Genomic DNA, 20,267 nt, shown 5'->3' on the forward strand with positions numbered 1-20,267 from the left:
AGCAGTTTTTCTGTTGTATGATAAATTGTGTAAGGAATTACCAAAGCCTGAATAAAAACCAGAATCAGTTCTCCCTGGTTGAGGTCTACAGTAAATGAAGAAAAAGAAGATGAGGAAGAAATCATTTAATGAATACCAACAGTAGGCTGAAACTCTGAAAATGTCCTTATATGGTAGGGACTTGGTCTTCTTCCCCTGTACTGCTTCCAGCAAGGCATAGTAAGGATTGTTTCTGCTAGGAAGGGCATGAGGGACATAAACCCTAAGGGCTAGGGCAAATAGCTATGAAGGCTGCTCCAAGTCATGGGGTAGGAAAGTACTTTTTTTCAGGCACTGGCAGACTGGCTTGCTTCCTGCCCCTTACATTACCCCCCAGTAAGATTTTAATTAATGCAAGTGGAATAGCGTGGAATTACAGTGGAAGTATTCCTGATTACAGCAGTAAATTAAATAAGCATTATGGTATTCAAATTCCCTAGCAATGCCCACAGACCAAAAAAACCCCAACCAAGTAAACACACATATGTCAAGTAGCTCTTGCTTAAAACAGAAAAAGAATTTAATTTAAGAGAATTAACAAAATATGCCAGTCTACTTTCCATTGAAAGTAAATACTACTGCACCCCCTGAAAAGCTTCAAAGTTTTGCCAGTTATATGTTGGAGGAGAGTCTCCAGCAGCTTGATAAGAGAAGAGTTTCATGGTGGACTACAACTCCTATACATAATTTCAGAAACTCAAATATATTGTTTATATGTGCCAGAAATTTGGTCATCTCAGATTTTCTAGGTGAGATTTTGAACCAAAAAGTTAGAAATACGTTAAAGGTAAACACTCCCTATTGACATAAGGTGGCCAGAATGACAAGAGATGAAGTCTCTTCTCAAGCTCAACACAATTCAGCAGTGTGCACTCACAGCCTAGAAATCCACTTGTCTCCCAGGCTGCATCCAAAGCAGCATGGACAGCAGGGCAACGGAGGACATTCTGCCCCTCCACTCTGCTCTGGTGAGACCCCACCTGGAGTTCTGCATCCAGCTGTGAGGTCCCCAGCCAAGGAAAGGGACCTGTTGTAACAGGTTCAGAGAAGGCAACTAAGTGGATCGCAGGACTGGAGCACCTCCACTGTGAAGACAGAATGGGAGACTTGGAGTTGTTCAGCCTGGAGGAGAAGGCTCCAGGGAGATCTTATAGCAACCTTACAGTAGCTAAAGGGGGACTGCAAGAGAGCTGGAGAGGGACTTTCCCTATGGATACATAGTGAAAGGACAAGGGGGAAATGGCCTTAAGTTGAAGGAGGGTAGATACTAGATAGAAATTCTTTGCTGTAAGGGTGGTGAGGCACAGGTTTCCAGAGAGATTGTGGTCTCCCGATCCCTAGAGGTATTCAAGACCTGGCTGGATGCAGATGTGGGTAACCTTGGTCTAGGGGAAGATGTGTTTGCCCATGCAGGAGAGCTGGGAGAAACTGATTTTAAGGTCCCTTCTAACCCAAATCATTTTATGATTCCCCAATTCTCTAATTTTTTAAGGCTTTGCAGACATCTCAGTGAATGGTTTATGATCCCAAAACTTCATCATAAAATGGAGAAGCAAGTAAAACTTTTGTCTTTAAGAATGCTGTAGACATAACATGTCACTTACTTATTTCTCCATATACTATTACGGAGAATACATTATGGAATTTGCTTCATGACAGAATAGCTCTTTTAACTTTACTAGTGCTAGTCAGAAAGAATATGGTAAAGAACTGAGCAAGGTGATCTGTGGGAAAGAAAGAGGGAACAATTCTCATGTTACAATAGTTACACAGTACTCCGTCTATTAAGAGAACACCATTTTCACCAATCAAGCCTGTAAGTTTCTGGGTTAGGCAACAGAAAACAGAAAATGTGGCATGCTTTGTTACTGAATGCATTCATTCCTGCCCGTAAGAAAGTAAATTTGCTCAGAAATCCAGATATGTGACTTATTTCTTTTGGACTAAAGGGCAAGATGCATTTTAGTTTATATCACTCTAATTTTATCCTGCAAATGGCTCTGAGATACTGCTATCATTCAATGTGCTTCAACTTGACTTTTGATTTTTATCCCCTACGGCTTCTCCAGTTAAGTAAAACGTTAACTTTCATACCTTCATTATCTCATTTGAGATGTGATGTACACGATGGTGGCAGCAGGGTAACTGTAGTGTATTTAGGGTCCATATACTGCAAAATGTAGTACATGGAAAATAGTTTTGATGTTTTGAAATGCAGTAGGAAGGTGGTAAGACAGCTGGTTTTTTCAGTCATGCATTTGTGTTTTATACACAAATGCACAGGCAAAATGAGACAGGACAGTGTGCAAAAAGAAGTTCACAAGGAGATTAGTTTAACATTACTTTCCACAGTGGAGAAATAAAAAGGAAGGGAACAAAACAACTGGCAAAAGCTGTATTTGAAGGCCAGCTCACAACTCAAATATTCTGGGTACTTAAGATGACTGTTTATTACAAGAAAAAAGAAAGGTAGAAACCAGACACAAATCCCTTCCTAAGTAAAAAAAAAAAATCCCTGAATGCCACATACATAGACTAAGCATGATTCTATTGTATGATATATAGTATAAAGTCATATCAACATGGGATTCTTTTAATTGTAAAAGCATGTGCTTCATATAGATAGATCCCTTCCAACATGGGAAAGATTTTGCATGTGTTCCTAAAAACATCTGTGCAGAAATTAAACTTTGGGAGCAGTAAGAATTCAGTATGAAACAAATATTATTAAACTACCCATATAGTAGTCCCTCTTTTTTACTTTTATTACCAAATATATAAGAATTAAACTTCAGTTGAATCCCAAAGTAGTTACGATTTGAAGAGACCTTTGAAGGCCATCTACTCCAATCCCCCTGCAATGAGCAGGGACATCTTCAACTAGACCAGGTTGCTCAAAGACCCATCCAACCTGGCTTTGAGCATTTCCAGAGACTGAGCATCTATCACGTCTCTGGGTAATCTGTTCCAGTGTTTCACCACCCTAGTCATAAAAAATTTCTTCCTTCTATGTAACCTGAATCTTTCAGTTAACAACCATTAGTCCTAGTCCTATCCCAGCAGGCCCTGCTAAAAAGTCTGCCTCAGTCTTTGTTTTAGGCACCCTTTAAGTACTGAGAGACAACAATTGGGTCTCCCCAGAGCCTTCTCTTCTCAAACAGCCTGAATGCCCTCAGCTTGTCTTAATAGGAGAGGTGTTCCCACCTTCTGGTCATCTGGGTGGCTTCTTCAGGACCTGCTCCAACAGATCCCTTTCCTTCCTGTGCTGAGTACCCCAGAGCTGGACACAGCACTCCAGGCAGGCTCTCACCAGGGCAGAGCAGAGGGAGAACCACCCCACTTTGACCTGCTGGCCATGCTGCTTCTGATGCAGCCCAGGAAGAAACAATAAAATAAAACAAGGAGCAATACCAGTGCCAGAGCAGTAAAAGAAAAACAGTGACTGATTCACACATTATTGTCCACCCCTCTCAGAAAACCCCTGTCAATACCCTGGCCCCACTCTGCCTCACAGAGCAACCCAGTGTGGGAACCCTCCCACCCTCCCAAGAAAATTACTTAAGGGGTACAGAATCACCTCCTTGCCATGCCCCTCCTGGCTGCTGCAAAAATTAACCCTGTCCTGGCTGGATCCAGGATTCTGTGTTTTAGGCACTACAGCAGAAGCCCTACCACTGGCAGTAGTACTTCTTCATCTCCCTATAATCAGAAAGCATTTTTCACATGATGGCATATCAACAAGATTCTCCTGACCTTCGACACATTTGGGATCCTCCAAAATGCAGCAGACAACACATGCTAGACCAAGTAGCAAGAGGAAAATGTAGGACCATTCTCCTTTATATTTCCATGGGTCTTTTCTGACACAAGCACTTCAGTACCCGCACACAAGCTGAATTTCCACTTGCAGTGGCAGGTTTATCTTGGACTGCTTTTAATCTTTACTCTTAAATCACAATAAACAGAAGGAAACTTCATACTTCCTCCTGCTGTTTTTACATCCTCATACTTTCAAACACCAAACAGCATTATTCAAGTGAACATGCCTTAAAAATTATGGTTTTTAGTAAGGTCAACAGTGCTGTAAGAAAAGCTAAAGAATTAAGATGCCTTATTGAGTGCTCAAAAGTAATAATTTTGGTTCCAAAAAAGATTTAGCTTATCCCTTAATTACCATTTCCTTCAGTACAAGTATTCAAGACATGAAAACAACATATTCTTCTGCTTACTGAAAGGCTAGGGAACATAAGGTTCAAATAAGATTAATGTATTGTGTATTAAGGAGTTGCTGCTCTCCTTAAGTCCATGGTAAATGTGACAGTCCTTTTTTTTAAGCTCATGTAAATTGCAATAACCTCACCCTAAGATCAGAGAATGTCTGAAAATTGATTGAATTAACTTGAGCAGAGGAGGGGGAAGGTGAATTAGAAAATTTTATTTTTCACTGACTTCAGTGACATATCTATTATACTGGAAAAAAAAAAGAATTTTCTGAACTTATGTTCTTCATTTCTAACAAAAATTTTGGAGGATTGTTGACTTTTTTCCTAAATTTTGTCACGGAGAAAGTAACAAAACCTGCCTTCCTTTTCCAGGCACTTCTACTGCATAAGTTGTGTAAGTTTTCACCAGTACAAGTTTCAGTCTCTGTAAAGATGCTACACAGCCACTTAGATATCTGGCCTGAGTGAGCCACTAACCTATCTTTTATTCTTGCTTTGAATCATAAGACTTTGCTCCATGCAGCAATTGGAAGATCCAGCTTCAAATATCCCAGAAGATTTATAGAATTTCTGGGACCAGGTAGAAAGGTGGCTCCCTCATTTGAAAGAATATTTAGCAGGACAGTGAGCTGAAAATATTGATGCTCAGTGATTTGATGCCTATTCATCTTCTCTAAGAAATGCTGTCTGTACAGCAGATACACTGTACTGCACAGGATAACATGGAGAGCTACTGGATGAGTCCTCCTGAGGACAGATTGCCCAAGAGCAAAAGCAATCCTCTTGAAGCTCTATAGAGCAAAGTCCCAAAAATCTTACATTGCTAACTCATGTTAAGACATTATGATTAACAGAAGTCTTGATAGAATCTGTCAGGCAATAGTTCATGACAAGATTCTTTCAATGAATAGAAAATATTCTAACAGAAAACCTTTAATGACAGTCAAGTGCTTATCTTTGTGATGACAAAGCAACAGAAATTGAGAAATTAATTAATACATTTATGTGTTTGTTAGGCTTTGAATGTAAATATCAAGATTCTTTCTGCAGTTTTTCCTGTTCTTTCACAATGTAATTCCAATGTTTTTATGCTTACGTAATAGCACCCTCATCTGTAGCTTCCATTCTGCCCTTCATCTCATACTTTTTCATTCCTACTCAGGCCACTGCTCAGTTCAAAAGTGCTCATTTTTTTTGATGCAGACTATCTTTCTCAGTTCATTACACCAGAAAGATTGTGCATGCAACTTCAAATACTTTTTACCTATAAAGTTATTTGTGCTTTCTTTTCTACATGGCTCCTATGGTGGCAAGTGAAAATGGAGGCATGAGAATAAACACAGCATTTAAGCAGTAGTTCTACTTAGAAAAAAAAATACACTGTCGTCCAGTAATGATCATCCACAGCAGTTGATCTGACCAAGTAACGGAGTTCAAAATATCTTTATCTACAATTCAATAATGTTTCTTGACAAAATACCAGTTCAATAGTTGAAATGTCCTCCTATCCAGAGTCAAGAGTTTTCACAGTCCTTTGTGAAGTGAAATGAAGTTAGCTGAATGAGTATAATTTTGGGAAGGAATAGAAGACCATTATGGCCATAATTTAGGGTTCTTTTTTTAGAAGGACAAAGTCTTCTTGAGAAAAGCCCATTAAAAGTGGACAAGCTGAGACGAGGTTGCAAAGTGCCAGTGCTGCAAGTGGAAGATGCAGAAGCAATAGCTGCATAGTACTGAGGAGAGCCACAGAGGTGTGCTTTTCTGGCATACAGCTTGCGTGCAGGAGAGGGATTTGTAGGAAACAGGGTACACTACAAACACCACCGCTGAGTTTACACATGTTCTTCCTGACTCATTTAGCTGCTGATTGAGCTTGGTACTACCAGTTAACAGATCTCACTGCATGTTCCCATCAAGTAATAATAATAATTCTCATTAGAATGTCAGTTCATCCTGGAGAAAGCTTTGGCTAACATAAAGAGATGAAACTCACACTGTATCAGGTAAGAGAAGGCAGAAGGGTGAGTGACATATGAGTGAAAGCCATTCATAACAGAAAATTGAAGCCACTCTGATCAGAGAGCACCTAGCTTAGAGGAGAGATAAACTGTGCTGGTACTTTGTCATTCCTTTATTTAATTCATGATGGCATGATCATGTGGCCACTATATGAACACCTTGTATTCTTCACTTCTCTGTGGTGTGCAATTTTGTACCAGCTAACCAAAGTGTACAACTGCATACAAAAATGTTGCCTTCTTTGACCAGGTAAAATGCAGATTAACGTCCACCCATGTATGACCACTGCTAATCCAAGGTTCTGCAGATCTGACAGAGCAACTAATTCAGTAAACAGACTCATGAGGGACAAGAAATTTCTCAGGAGGCGTCGCTACATGAAAGTGTTTGACTGACCTGATGACAATAAAGTGATGCACATGGAAGATGAGGGGAGAGCAGTGCCTGATGAGTTTCTAATGAGCCGTCAATAAGGCCTTTGATGCTGCCTCCCAGAACAGCCTCAGGCTGTTGCTGTAGGGGCTGGATGGGCTGCTGTGGGCTGGATTGAAAACTGGATGAATGGACAGACCTTGAGGATGGTGATCAGAGGTGCAAAGTATAGTCGGAAGCTGGTAACTAGAGACGAACCCCGGGGAGTCTGAACTGAGTGCAGTCCTGGTCAACATCTTCATTAATGCTCTGAATGATGGGGCAGAGAGTACCCTTAACCATTTGGCTGATGACACAAATTTGGGGTGGCTGCTATCCAGAGGGACCTTGACAGGCGGGAGAAACGAGCTGACAGGAACCTTGTATAAAGTTTGGCAAAGAGAAGTGCAGAGTCCTGCGACTGATGAGGAACACCCCCCCCACACACCATTGTATGTAGGGGGCACCCAGCTGCAGAACAGCTTGGCAGAGGTGTGAGGGTGGCCAAACACTGGCACAGGCTGACCTGAAGGGTTGTGGAGTCTCCATCCTTGAAAAAAATCAAAAGTTGTCTGGACATGATTGTGGCAATGAGCTGTAGGTCACCCTGGGTGAGCTGGAGCATAGGACCAGATGTTGAACCTTCCAACCTCAACAAGCCTGTGACACTACTATTTTATGATTCTGTGAACTCTGTAGGAGACCCAGTATCAAACGGTTTTCCCCAGTTCACTACTGTCCCAAATTCATTCCCAGAACTAAATAGGATGGAATAGCTTAGAGCCAGAATTATTTCTACAGAAAATCTGGACATTTATTTCAAGGTCTTAGAGCACTTCAGACTCTAGACTGTGCACAGACAGAAGAGGAAGCATTCAAAGACTGCTTCAGTCATTCTGGAATTAATATTTTAACCACTTAAACCACTAAGTAGCATTTAAAAACTGAATTTCCTAAGCATATATCTAAGCTGCCATGGTCTGAAAATTTACACCTAGATATTCACTGGAGTAGAATGGTAATATCTCCAAAATATATCTATATTTAGTTTTAAGTACGATCACATAACAACTCTACCTCCAGTACAACTGTTAATGTATCAATCACATAACATTAACATAAAGCTATCTTATACTAACTGGTATCACCTAGTCCCTGGGAAAGTATTATATCACCAAACCAATAAAATAGTATTAATTTTAATAAAGGAGCTAGCAAGTCTCTCCATCAGTTTACAATCTATTTGCAACTGGGAGATTTTCTTTGTGAAATCTCACTGCCTCAAGACCTTTACTGGTTTCTTAATATTTAATATTTTCCTCAAAGCTTAACTTATGAAACTGGATGAATCCATAAAGATACTAGTTCAAACTTTTTTCCCCCATTTTTAAAAAATTGTAATTGAAGCAAAAATAATCATAACTACATGCTTTTGAAAATCAATCTACAATCTACACTGAGATTTTCTTCCCTGGTGTGTGACTACTGCTATTTTACATTTGGCTTTGGCAAAAACTAAGGCATTTTTTTCTTTTAATAGATAAAAGCAGAACTTCTGTCCTAGACACATTTTTATGAATCCAGAATTACTGCTTCTATTTTCATTTAATGGAAGGAGAAAACTCTCCAGATCCAAGTACTTAAAATTCCTCTTAGTGTGCAGGCCTTTCAGAACACCTTCCAGTTTTCTTCTTCCATGAATGAACATTAAATATTCGTGCCTTAATTAAAAGTGTTTCCACTTGATGTCTTGCATTCCATCTTGGTCAGCTCTTCCTTGTCAGCCTGTAGTTTCAGTATTTATGACTCTACAGTGCTTTACATAGCAGCCATTTGGGTATCAAGTCACTCCTTCCACAGGGGTAAATACTCTGCAAATTGCTTTACAAAAGGAAACAAATATTGCAACACAGCCAATCCACCATGCTCTGTGGTTTACCAAGACTGTTTTAACGGTCTCTAGTTTTAAATGATTGCCACTTGTCAACAAACCAAATAACAATTAAAGACTCTGGTTCTTCAGACCATTAAGTCTAACTTCAGGCCATTAGTCTAACTTCACTGCTGCAGAGAGAAGAGAAAAATCAGAGACATTTTCCTGAAAGGAAAAAGAATACTCAGGTAAGAAATATTCTTCTATGACTTTGTACTCAATATTTCATCTTGGAATAGAGCCAGCCATACAATACAGAAGAACTAATTAATCCACTAGCCTGTTAATTCAGAGCAATTACAACTCTGTTAAATAGGGGTGGGAACTCTTTTAGTTGGATTCCAAACATTTCTTAAAGCAAACTTGTGGTAAAACTACTGATTTTTGACAGGCTTCTGGTCGTACATGTCAAACGAAGTAATAATTCAGGATTTCCAGTACCAGCTTGCGTACTAAGCATCTCTAACACACAAATGTCCACAAAACACTAAGGGGGACCTCAGAGCCTTTCACTTGAAGAACAAGTGTGCACCTCCTTCAGTACACCTAGAAGGATTTGCTGCTTGGTCTAATTCCTTATGGGGCTGTGGTCTGCTGCCTTACCACATAAGAGACTTACAGCCACTTCGGGGGTTCCTAGATGGCTCTTGGTAATAAGTGGCTTGAGCTCTGAAGACAGTAAATCAATGGTTTCAACAATCCTAAGACTACAGTATTAAAAGGATTCCATTGTTCTGCAGAGAACGCCGAGCACTTTGCACACAGGTGCCTGAAAGTAATTGATGGCAGAGATCCTTCCTTAGGTATGCATGCCTGAACTGTATTCAATTCAGGGCCATTCTCAAAATGCCATTGTTTTCTTATGTAATTCGCACAAGTTGCCATTGTACATTTGCTATTTGCCAGGGCATGTAATCTGAATCTTGTCAAATTATACTATCCCCATATCTTCTTCCCTGCTCTAAATAATTAAGACTTGAGACTTGCAAGACTTGGAGGGGGAGGGGGAAGAAGATAGATGTGTGTTACAGGGAGACAGGAAGTACAGGAAAATTATAAGTAAGGCACAAGAGTAAAATGGAATTAAATTGTGGGAATAGTTAGTCACTTACAGATGATAAATTTAATAAAAATAGGGCTCACGCAGTTGTTCCTAGCATTGGAAATGCAATTATTCAGTTTTGGAAATATTCTTTTCAGATGCCTAAAACTTATAAAATGTTAGATATAAAAGGTAATTCCTTAAAAGAGAAGAGATTTTACAGTACTTAACATTCCTACCTCACAGGTATTTTATAGAGCATGTTGGAAAGGAAATACAGCATCATACAAAAATAAAGACACTGCAATATGTAAGTTGTCAGCACAATTTTATATTGTTTCTATGACCATCCAGGGAGAAAATGCTTATGCCTCTGTTCTAAGTGTGCTAACCTGTTCCAGCTTCTACTGACTTCACAATAAAGGTAAAAGAAGCATCTTCCCCTTTTTATCTTTGTCAGGATATGGGGGAAGATAGCAAACTCCAGACTTCTTAAGTCACAATGTAAAGATTATCACTTGCTAATGAAGGCAACAGTTAACAATATCTACAGTCATGAGGAGATTTTAAACTTTGCAGGGTCTGGTGATATCATCACCTTTGAATCTCTGACTCCATTTTCAGTTAAATACACCCAGTAAAGTTCTGCTAAGCACCCTTCAACATTTTTCTAACTATGTCATTTATTGAAGAATTGACAACAGAAGAGCTAGTCTCACATTTTTTATTTTATTAAAACAATACCCTAAATCACTTTCTCTACACAACTGACACTTTTCAGTAGCTAGAGTGCCAGGAGGAGAAACTTTGGAGTCAAATGGGCTTTTGTTATGACAGTTTGCTTTGGAAGGAGGGTTATTGATTTCTTCAAAGAAAATATTGCCCCAGGAGTCTAAATTAGATGGGTGGTTAGACCTGCCTTTCACAGTTCCTTCCCTAGCCCATCCCTAACATGCTTAAAATTCTCCACAGCAATTGTTTGTGTTAACAAAATATTCTAAAGAGCTCCTTTCTCAGGGTAGTTTGAGACAATGTGAAGGAGCCCAGGCATGCAGAAACCAGACTGTTTGTGGGGACCCATATCTCTGAGCTCAGAGATGCATTGTGCTCTGAACCTCGTGTCCTCCTGGGGTCTCAAGAGCTGAGGGACTCAGTAAGTCCATCTGACACAGTATCTTCACCAGCCTTCTCCTGTGTGTTTGCTCACTGTTATTGAATCATTTCTTCCCCCTCCTCCAAAGCATTGTGGAATTCCTGAAGACAGATTTATCAGCTGCCCTGGATTCAAATTTCACTCCCACTTTTTAATTTCTTATGTAAAAGCCTTTAGAATTTGTATGCAACTACACAGAAATTAAGGGGGGAAAAAAAGCTTTTGTGACATTCTTAGACTCAGCATATCCTATACCAACAAAGTCAGTTGGCAAGAGGTTTGACTCAGATAATGAAAAGGCTGTGTATCCTTCCTCATTCTTGTTCATAGTCACTTACTCTCCCACTATTTCTTCCAGTTGCTTATCTGCATACACTGAGCAAACCCAGGGGGCCAGACAGACAGAAAGGCTGCTTTGAATGGCTTTTTTTTTTTTACTTTAGGACAATTGACTATTCTTCTGTAAAAATGTTGAAAAATGTTATAAAAATATTAGAGCTCACAAAGGGATTTAAACTGCGAGAAGAAATTTCACAATTTCCCCAATATAACCTCAACAAAGATATAAATACAATCTCTCTCTGTTTCCAGATTCTGAACAAGTATAGAAACATGTACTAGATATCCCTCAAGTAGAAAGCATACTTGTTGGTTTTTGGTTTTTATTGACATGGCCTGAGAAATACTGTCACAAAATTGTATATAATGTTCAGTGTTAAAAAAATTCTTCTCTTAGCCATTTTTTAGCTTCTGAGCTCATTATTTTTTCCCTTTTTCTACTTGTTTCAAAAGTTTTCTGATCTTCCACCTGTTCCTACATCTTTCTGTAGAGACTTTCCTGCTAAAATATTGTTTGTGTCTTCTGTGCATCTATTTATTCAAAGTTTATATTTCCAAGATGTTATTCGTGACAGACATATAAAGAAGAAGAAGAACACATGGCCAAGTGAGCTCAGAAAGAACGTGAGAGTCTGGTCAGCATACAAGTGTCTTTCATCTTAAACCAGAAATACATTGTGTAAGCATGTTGTTTAAAAATGGTACATCCTTTACCTACAGCAGGAAATGTCTGTACTGTCTGTAGCTATAAATGCACACATGTGTGCATTTGGAGGTGATTCTTTTCCAGTGGTATTGCTTATTTCATCTGAGATACCAGGACGTGGAACTCCTGAAGTCCACTAGGAGGGTCCTAAGCTGCACCTCATGTACCTTCTTCATGTAGATAAGATGATTTTCTGGCTTAGATTTACAAATTTAAGTAGTTTATTGGCCCTATCCCACAAGGATACTCCTCTGTAGTGATAAGACAGCCTACCTACCAGAGGAAATAAAGATCATTAGCCAAAGCAGAACATTGTGAACCTTAAGAATGTTTCACGTGAAGTGGAAGAATGAAGAGTTGGAATATCTCAGATGAAGTGGGTCAAATCAAATCAATTAGAATATGTTAAACAGTAGACCAAGATGCATCAGAAGTTTCATGGAAGGCACAATTTTTTTATTTTCTATAATGCATGAAAGCAAATTGTATGAAGACTCTTTTTCCAGTTTCATTTGTAGCAATATTTAGAGTTGACCAGTAACTAGACCAAGCTAAAACTAAAAAAGCAGTTTCCTTCTCCAAAAGCCCAAAACACTAGGCACTTCCTCATGTATTTGGGATACTTATGAGATTTAATATGCAATAGTTTATGTTGCAGAATACCTTGTACACAACACGAACATCAACCCCCAGAAAATCTGCAAAATTCTCCTAATAAAAAGTGCTTCCCTCAGTCATATAACGTCATGAACTGAAACTTGTTTTTTACAAAAACCCTGAAATTCCACACAAATGAAACAAAACAAATCTAAAAAAAAACCCTGAAAACAACAAAAATTCAAATCAACACTAAACCACTAATGCTATTCCAATTCTCATATACCTTTATCCCCAGGTAACAACTGCAATTCCTAGAACACTTTCTGCTGACCCAGTTGTCTATCATCCATCAGTAAAATAACTCCCAATCCCTGTAGCCATGGAAAAGTGAGCTTGCATGTGTAAGAACAGCTCCTTCCCTGCTGAAAAACCCACAGCAAAAGCAGCACTTTCCACTACAATTGACCTGCTTCAGGTACTGAAGAAACCCAAGGACAGATGTTCTATATTTTCTTTCTTGTCTGTTTTTGAATTTGTAAACTTTCTTTGATGCAGCACAGGACTTTTGCAATTCAAAATCTTCTCATAGATTTCTGACCTACTTTCCAGAACCCTTGACACACCAAGGCAGACAGAAGGCTGCAAAGCTATTTTTTTCAGTTCCTTATCTCACAGACTTACATGAACACCTTCTTGATTTCTTCATTAAGAAGGTGTTGAACAGTGAGTGTACATTCTTGCTTTTCTGTGTGTTATTTGTGACTGGTCTCTGGGATGGGAATGTCTCTAAGAAAGCAGAGACATTCATAGGCTCTCAGGGGAATACAGCAGTTATCCATTGCTTCTTCAGAAACTATGTCCAGAGAAGTATAGGATGAAAAATACAAATGTGAAGAGAGATACATACAAAGCTTGAGAGGTTTGGAGAAGAAAAGTGATGGAGTTGATGGTAGGTATGATCTACTAATAAGTGACATGCTCTGTGTAGCTGTGAAAGAAGCACAAAGAATTTAAAAACAGAATCAGCACCACTCGGCTCTTGACAGTAAGTGCTTTATCAAGAGTTTATATCAAGGACTTCATGGTAAAATGGCTCATATTAATCCCAACTAATCTCAATCCAGGCCATTGCAATTTCAATATAGTACAATCTAACTGTCCTGTGCTTGGGTTCAGTGGTTTTAGACACAAACTGATGTGGTTGTGCACCACTAATATTACAATGTACAACTGGGCCACATGTACAGAACAGCAAAGCCTAAATAGCACAAGGCCTTAATAACTATACCCACTTAGAAGACTGTCTCAAAAAGAAGGTTCAAACAAGCAGCCTGTTTATTACTTTGTTCAGCACAACTTTATAGGTACTCAGTGTTGTCAGTTGTTTCCTATATATGGTTTCCCCAGCTTTCTAATTGCTATAACTCCTCAATAAAAGTCAATTAAAACATAAATGTCTGTTATGTAATCTTGGTGATGCAGCAATTGTCTGAAGACAAAACTATTTGCATAATGTAGTCAAACAGGTTCAGATAAAGGTATTTAGTTATATATCTATGGTTAACCAAGTAAAAACCAAGATGCAAATACTGCTGGAAAATTATGTACACCCCAACTTGTAACTTACTACTCCTTTTAAAAATACTTTTCTGGGGTTTGGAGACAGCATTTTCCATCCAGGTCTCACTATGCTTCTCTTATGTGCTAGACAGAATATACCTAAGTATACCTTTTTACATCTTTCATTCTCTGTGGCATGAAAAATCTGTGGAATGTGATTCTGGTATACCAAATTAGTATGAACAGTACAAGTCCAGAAAAGTCTTCAATAGGATTTCCAGCTGACCTTCTGAGATGAGACTGATTATAGAAAAGATTTATTTAAATGAAAATGGCATTTACAGTGTCAGCCAAACTGAAGGTGTGTTTTTAAATCCAAAGACAAAAGGTCTGAAAGTAATAACATCAATCAAGTAAAATACATTCTAATTAAATAGTGACTTTTCTCATTCAGCAAAATGCATTATTGATACAAGATCGCTTTTGGAAAAAGTCACAAAGTTCAGAACACAAGAGTTGGCGCATTCATGTAGGTTCATTTAATCTACACCGAAGTTAGGCTAAGTCCTGGCTTTTCACTCGTTCCAATTTCTTGAAGAAAATTCTGGGTGCTCTAAAGCTTGTCTTTTTTTCAGCTACATCAGATGGTCTGATAATATGTGTTACCTTTCTCTATAAACGATGCTCTTTCACTAATCTAGCAATGCACTTCAAAGCAGAGAACGCTAAATTCATATGTGCAGTTTGCAGTGGTTGTTTTTGATATTACCAGCTGATATAGCTAACAATCATCGGCAGGAGAAAAGCATATCATAGACTGCAATAGATATTGTGTAAACAGTAAGGCCCGATTTCTGTTTCACTTTTGCAAAAAAGTTTTTCCTAGGAACAAGAGGAATGCAAGGTCTCAAGGAATGAAAGGGTTCACAAGGAGTCAGATGCAGAAACCATTGTCGTGGGCGGTGAAAATGAACCAGGTAACCCCTCGAGGCTGGTGAAAATCACACTGCTAAGCACCGTGTAGGGCAGTATTATGAAATCAGGACAGAGTACAGTAAACCCCCTGAAAACGGGTCAGCGGACCTATGATAAGCTTTCTTCATTTACGTCGGGTGGGAGAAGGGCAAGGGGGGAGGGAAAGGGAGAGGACATGTATTAATATGTAACTCCAGACTCACCGATTTTGGCCAAGCTGGCCACAAGTATCCAGAGTACAATGACATACGGCTCCTTGACGTGATCCCATTTGAAAGAGACGATGGCAAAGCTTTCGTTGCTATTTTTAGGGCTTTCCGAGCTTCTCTGTCCCAGCGCCGCTGGGAGAGCCATCAGCCCCAGGAGGAGCGCCACTGCAGATACCTGCCTCATCTTCAATCCACACAACAAAATCCTGCTTCCCCTTCCCGGAGAGATCCCGCCTCTTCGGAGGTCCTTGGGGGCGAGGTCCTTGTCCCTTCGCAGAGACGCGCCCGACGGCTCAGGAGCGGCGGGACAGCGGCGCGCGCGGCCGGCGGCGGCAGGGTCCCCTCCTGTCCCCTCCTGTCCCGTCCGCACCGGCTGCCCCGGGCGTCGCCTGGCGCGGGGTGCCAAAGGACGGGTCAGGGGCTCCGCGCACAAGCGGATGCTTCGAGCTGGGGTCCCGCTGCTCGCCCGCACCTGCCTTTATCAGGCTGTTCCCGATCGGGCGGAGGCGGAGCCTCCCGCCGCTCCCGCAGAGGCTGCCGTGCGGGGACGGCGATGCCCTGACTGACAGAGCGCCCGGGGGTCGGCGGGGCCGGCCGCAGGCTCTGGGCTGTGTCCGTGCTGCCCTGGGCAGGTGGGCGGCGAACAGCAGCGGCCCGGAGCTGCTGGCGCTCGGAGCCGGGGCTGGGACGCTGCGGGGGGCATGTCCTAGGGGAGCCTGGGGTCCGCGCCCGCACCGGAGCCGGGTGCGCGGGGCATCCACAGGTCTCCGTTCGGGCGCTTTGGATGCTTTTGTACCAGCCTCCCTCCCTGAGCCTCTCTGTCCCGACAGGTTGTCACAGAGGAAACGCACGCTTTTCCCCTTCTCAACCTCGAGTCCCCTTCTGAGCTCGACCTAGCTCACCGAGGGCGCAGTAGCGCGCTCCTCAGACCAGCTTTTCCTTCTGTCCACCAGAGAGCACCTCTTCTCACGGTGCTCGGGGAAAGGACAGCAGCGTGCAACATTCGGCTTTCCGCTTACGTCTGCTTGTTAAGATGCGCTGTGTTAAAAACTTTTTAAAACGCTATCTGGCTTGGTTTTTTTGTTTGGTTTTTTTTTTTAATGCTTACACTGTGAGACCTTTCAAGAGGTTCTACTCGACCCCTAAAGCCCGTTTTCCTGCTGATAACATTTGCCTGCTATCCTGCATGGTCCATGATATCACGGGACCATGGTGCTGCAGGCAGACGGACCCATGATAGTCATCGCCTTGCTGTAAAAGGACAGCAAAGCATCCTGTTCCCGACGGGCAGAGCTGAGGGCGCCCTTCCACACACCTCTGCAACAGCAGCAGCAGCTCCTCTCCGCTCTTGTGTGCTCCAAAACAATCTGTGTGCAGTCCGCTCCTTCTGGGACTTTCTGTGGAAAAACACTACCTTTTTGTTTCCCTAACAAAACAGCTGGTTTTATCAGAGGTAAAAAATGAACAGGACTCCTTTAACTTCTTTGAAATTATTGGAAGACAGGGAAATTATTTTTATTATTTCAATCACTAAGGAGAAAACCTACACACTTTTTCATGGTCATCTGTCCTGCACAGACACTCCATAAATAAATTAGCTAGTTAATTAAATCTATAAATTTCCATGGGAATTTATTGTCATTATTACCTCAAAGCAAGTGCAGGCCCCAAACTGGACCAACTGACTTCAATGAAACATCTTGAGACTCTCCTTCCTTCTTCTTTATATAAGTGAAAGGAAATAATGCGGGAAGTTCTTTAAGAGGGAGCAAATCTGAAGACAGAATTGGCTACTCTCTTTTTAGGAAGCATGACAGCAAAATATCTCCTTCACATTCAGCAAATGTTGTAGATAAAGACTGAAGAATTCTTCAGTGTCTAACAACAAATTCTTTCTACATTTTTTTCATCTTTTTCAGAGCATAACTTGGGCACTCAAATGTTGTTCTGTGACTTCTACAGGTGGCTGTAGCCAATGCCTAAGTAACATTTTTGTGGATTACCACTCGAGAGAGAAAACTGTAGCTGGAAGTAGGTAGCTGCTGATCATCTGTGTAACCTGTTGCTGAGCCCCGTGGAGAGTGTTAGTTCCTAGCCATGAACATGAATCCTGTTTGCTGCTATTAGGAGAACCACAAACTTCAGCAGAGACAAGCTGTCAGCAGTGGTTTTACTGTCACAACTTATTCCAAGTATGCTCATACCATGTTATGAGTAAAAAAAGAGTTACCCGTTTTTCTTAAGAGAAGGAGCTGCAGAGTTTAAACTTAAGCTGGGAACTGATCGCTGGCCAAGAGTTCTTTTGTTAGTTAAATGTTGTAATCACCTGTTGAGTATCGTTGAGTATCGACGTTTAACCCTCTATTATGGAGAATTCTTTTTTTCAGCACCACCCTTGTCTGCTGCCAAGAAGATGACAACCCCCCCCACGACGGTGGAGAGAAAGGGAGATTTTGCATCTCAGGAGACATGCAAATTTATATCAAAACCCAGACTGCATTGGGACAAGAACCTCACCAAATCCTGGGAAATACCCCAAAAGAGACGAGCCAAAGCAGAACTGAGAGGTCAGGGTGGTGTTTGGACAGCAGGGGCGAGGTCCGAAGCCGGCAGAGACACTGAGAACCTCGGTCACTCCTCGCCTTGATTAGAAACAAAGTCAGACGGACCCAGGACCCCCTGGACAGGCATTCCGAGCAGAGAATCTTGGTTGTATCCCCCCTGCCCTTGCGGGGATCGGACTCTCGGCTCTGCCTCTAGAGGACAGAAGGACAGACTTGCATGCTCCTGCTCTTCCAAGGCACTGTTGGGAGTGGTTGCAGTAACCTGAGGACCTGCTAAACCCCCATTGTAAGCTGATCACTTATAATAACGGCATTAAAAAGGAGAAAGATCCCCTGCCCTGCTTATTTCATACCACAATTTAACATTTCAGCTGCAGTTAATGAAAGGGCACCAGTTCTGCCAGTGTTCCATCTTATATTCATGACTTATCCCAAATCTAGTTCAAAAAAATGCTGACTGATTAGAAAAAATCCTTCTATTGAAAGTGCTGAAGCTAGCCATGTTGTCCAGATGGTTTTTATTAAATGTGTCATGGATCAAGAATACCTGCAGCAGAGCAAGAAAAATGAGAAAGCCTTCTCCAGTGGATCTTTTCTAGAGATAAGCAAAGGCTTGGAGGAGCAGCAGTTGAGATCACACCTCTGATTGCCTGTAGGCAATGTTCTGCCCATGACAACAGGAACAAAAGTTACATGCCAATTCTGAGTTTGCTGGTGGAGGAAACCAGTATTAGGGAAAAAAAGTTGTCATACCATCTTCTAAAAACAAGGTTTAAAACACTGTTTAAAGGCCAACACTGTATTTCTTTTAACAACAAGAAGTTAATAGTTCAAAGTGTACTTGTGACTGCTTATGGAATTTTTTAATGTTGGCAGGGTATCAAATGACTGGAGATATCAGGGAATTGTTGTGTGATTCATTAATATTTCAGCAGGACACAGAGAGGACAGAGGAGGGGACTGTCTATCATGAATTTCCTATAGGTACACCAATATATGTACAATAAACCAAGAATCCACTGAGTATACATAAGCTCATGTACAAAACATGTACTTGTACAAGAATACATTTACATATATGTATTTATTATCAGAGTCCATTTTCTTGTGTGCTCTTTATGGAAAACCTTACGCAGTTTCCAATAACCTGGGTCTGTATCAGTAACAAAAAGCATTGGTTGAGAATTATGCTTACAATAAAGATACCATATCACACAACAGCTGATACTTTCCGACTTCCAGAAAGATTGCACAAGGAAAATTTCTACTTACTGAAAAAATAATGATGGTGTTATGTCCTGAGCCTTCTTCTTTTTTTTTTTTTTTTTTTTTTTTTTCAATTGACTGAACTCTAGCATTGTAATTTCTGGAAATATTGTGTACATAATGGCTTAAAGAAAGAATTATGAGTATCTCAGTATAATTGTTATACAAGTATCTTATATATCCTTCACACGACCTGTGTCCTGTAAAGATTACTTCTTGGCAATTTTTTCAAAGCTGAGGTAAAAAAAAAAAAAAAAAAAAATCAGTTTAAAAAAATCCCTAAAACTGTATCAGACTTTTAATATTTGCATTTGCCAAAAATCTATTTAAGGTGATATGAAATTAAGAAGCACATCCCTGTCAAACTGAGAAATCTCATGAAAGGAAAAATAAATTAATAAATAGCAAATATTTGACAAGTGAAGTGTGAAAAATCTCCTGATGCAATATAAACTATGATAAATCACTTATTATCACTCCTGTCTTTCCTCAAGAAAATGCACTTTTTTTATATGAATGTCTATTAAATGCATAAGCAGGTTAAGATTTTAATGGGATTTGAGTTCCAGTCTATAATTTTATGCCATAATGCAAACTGTTAAATAGAACAGCAATGATTGTGAATGGCATTGTATCAATAAAACTGCACAATTTGGTGAAAATTAATGCAGATGAATGTAGAACCACACAAATTTATAGTGAGTTTACTTGATTCAACAGCTGACATTTTGCCAACCACTCTCCAAGTGAAATGAGTGCTGCTGTGCAAGTTTATGCTGGAAGGAGTTGGACAAATATTGCTGGACTAAGTGATGTTGCAGAGCACTGTGTTACAACATTATAAACATGAACTTCTGAAATTACATTTGAAAATATATTAATTCAGCCCACACACATTACTACCAGTTAAGGTGAATAAGATGAAGACTAGGGTGAGAATGAATTAATCAGACAGGGAGTTGGAAATAGATTTGGCTGGGAAGTAGGGTGGAAGAGGAAATTAGCTGAATTCTTCTCGACTCATTTCAATACAAGACTCACTCTAAGGATAGCAAGTGAAGGGGATTCTTACCAGAACCTTCATTTTTAGCCTCAAATATTTTTGAAATTGGAAGATATTTTAGGCAGATTGTAAGACTTTTTTGGCATGCTGTTGTTGCTATTACTGCTTTTAATGAACCCCCACATTTATATTAGATTAGAAGCTAATCTAGTAGGAGTAGGATAG

At 40.3% G+C, this 20,267-nt stretch overlaps 1 protein-coding gene across 1 annotated transcript in view; it reads right to left on the reverse strand.

Moving 5' to 3' along the window:
• SLC9A3 (solute carrier family 9 member A3) overlaps window positions 1-15,393 on the reverse strand; it is a 49,026-nt gene extending 33,633 nt beyond the window's left edge. The window contains exon 1 of the mRNA XM_009093874.2: window positions 15,204-15,393. Within this exon, the coding sequence (XP_009092122.1) occupies window positions 15,204-15,393 (190 nt within the window). The remainder of the gene's footprint in view (window positions 1-15,203) is intronic.
• Between the last annotated feature and the right edge of the window lie 4,874 nt (window positions 15,394-20,267).

This window comes from Serinus canaria, chromosome 2 (genome assembly GCF_022539315.1).
Source record: "Serinus canaria isolate serCan28SL12 chromosome 2, serCan2020, whole genome shotgun sequence".
Lineage (NCBI taxonomy): Eukaryota > Metazoa > Chordata > Aves > Passeriformes > Fringillidae > Serinus > Serinus canaria.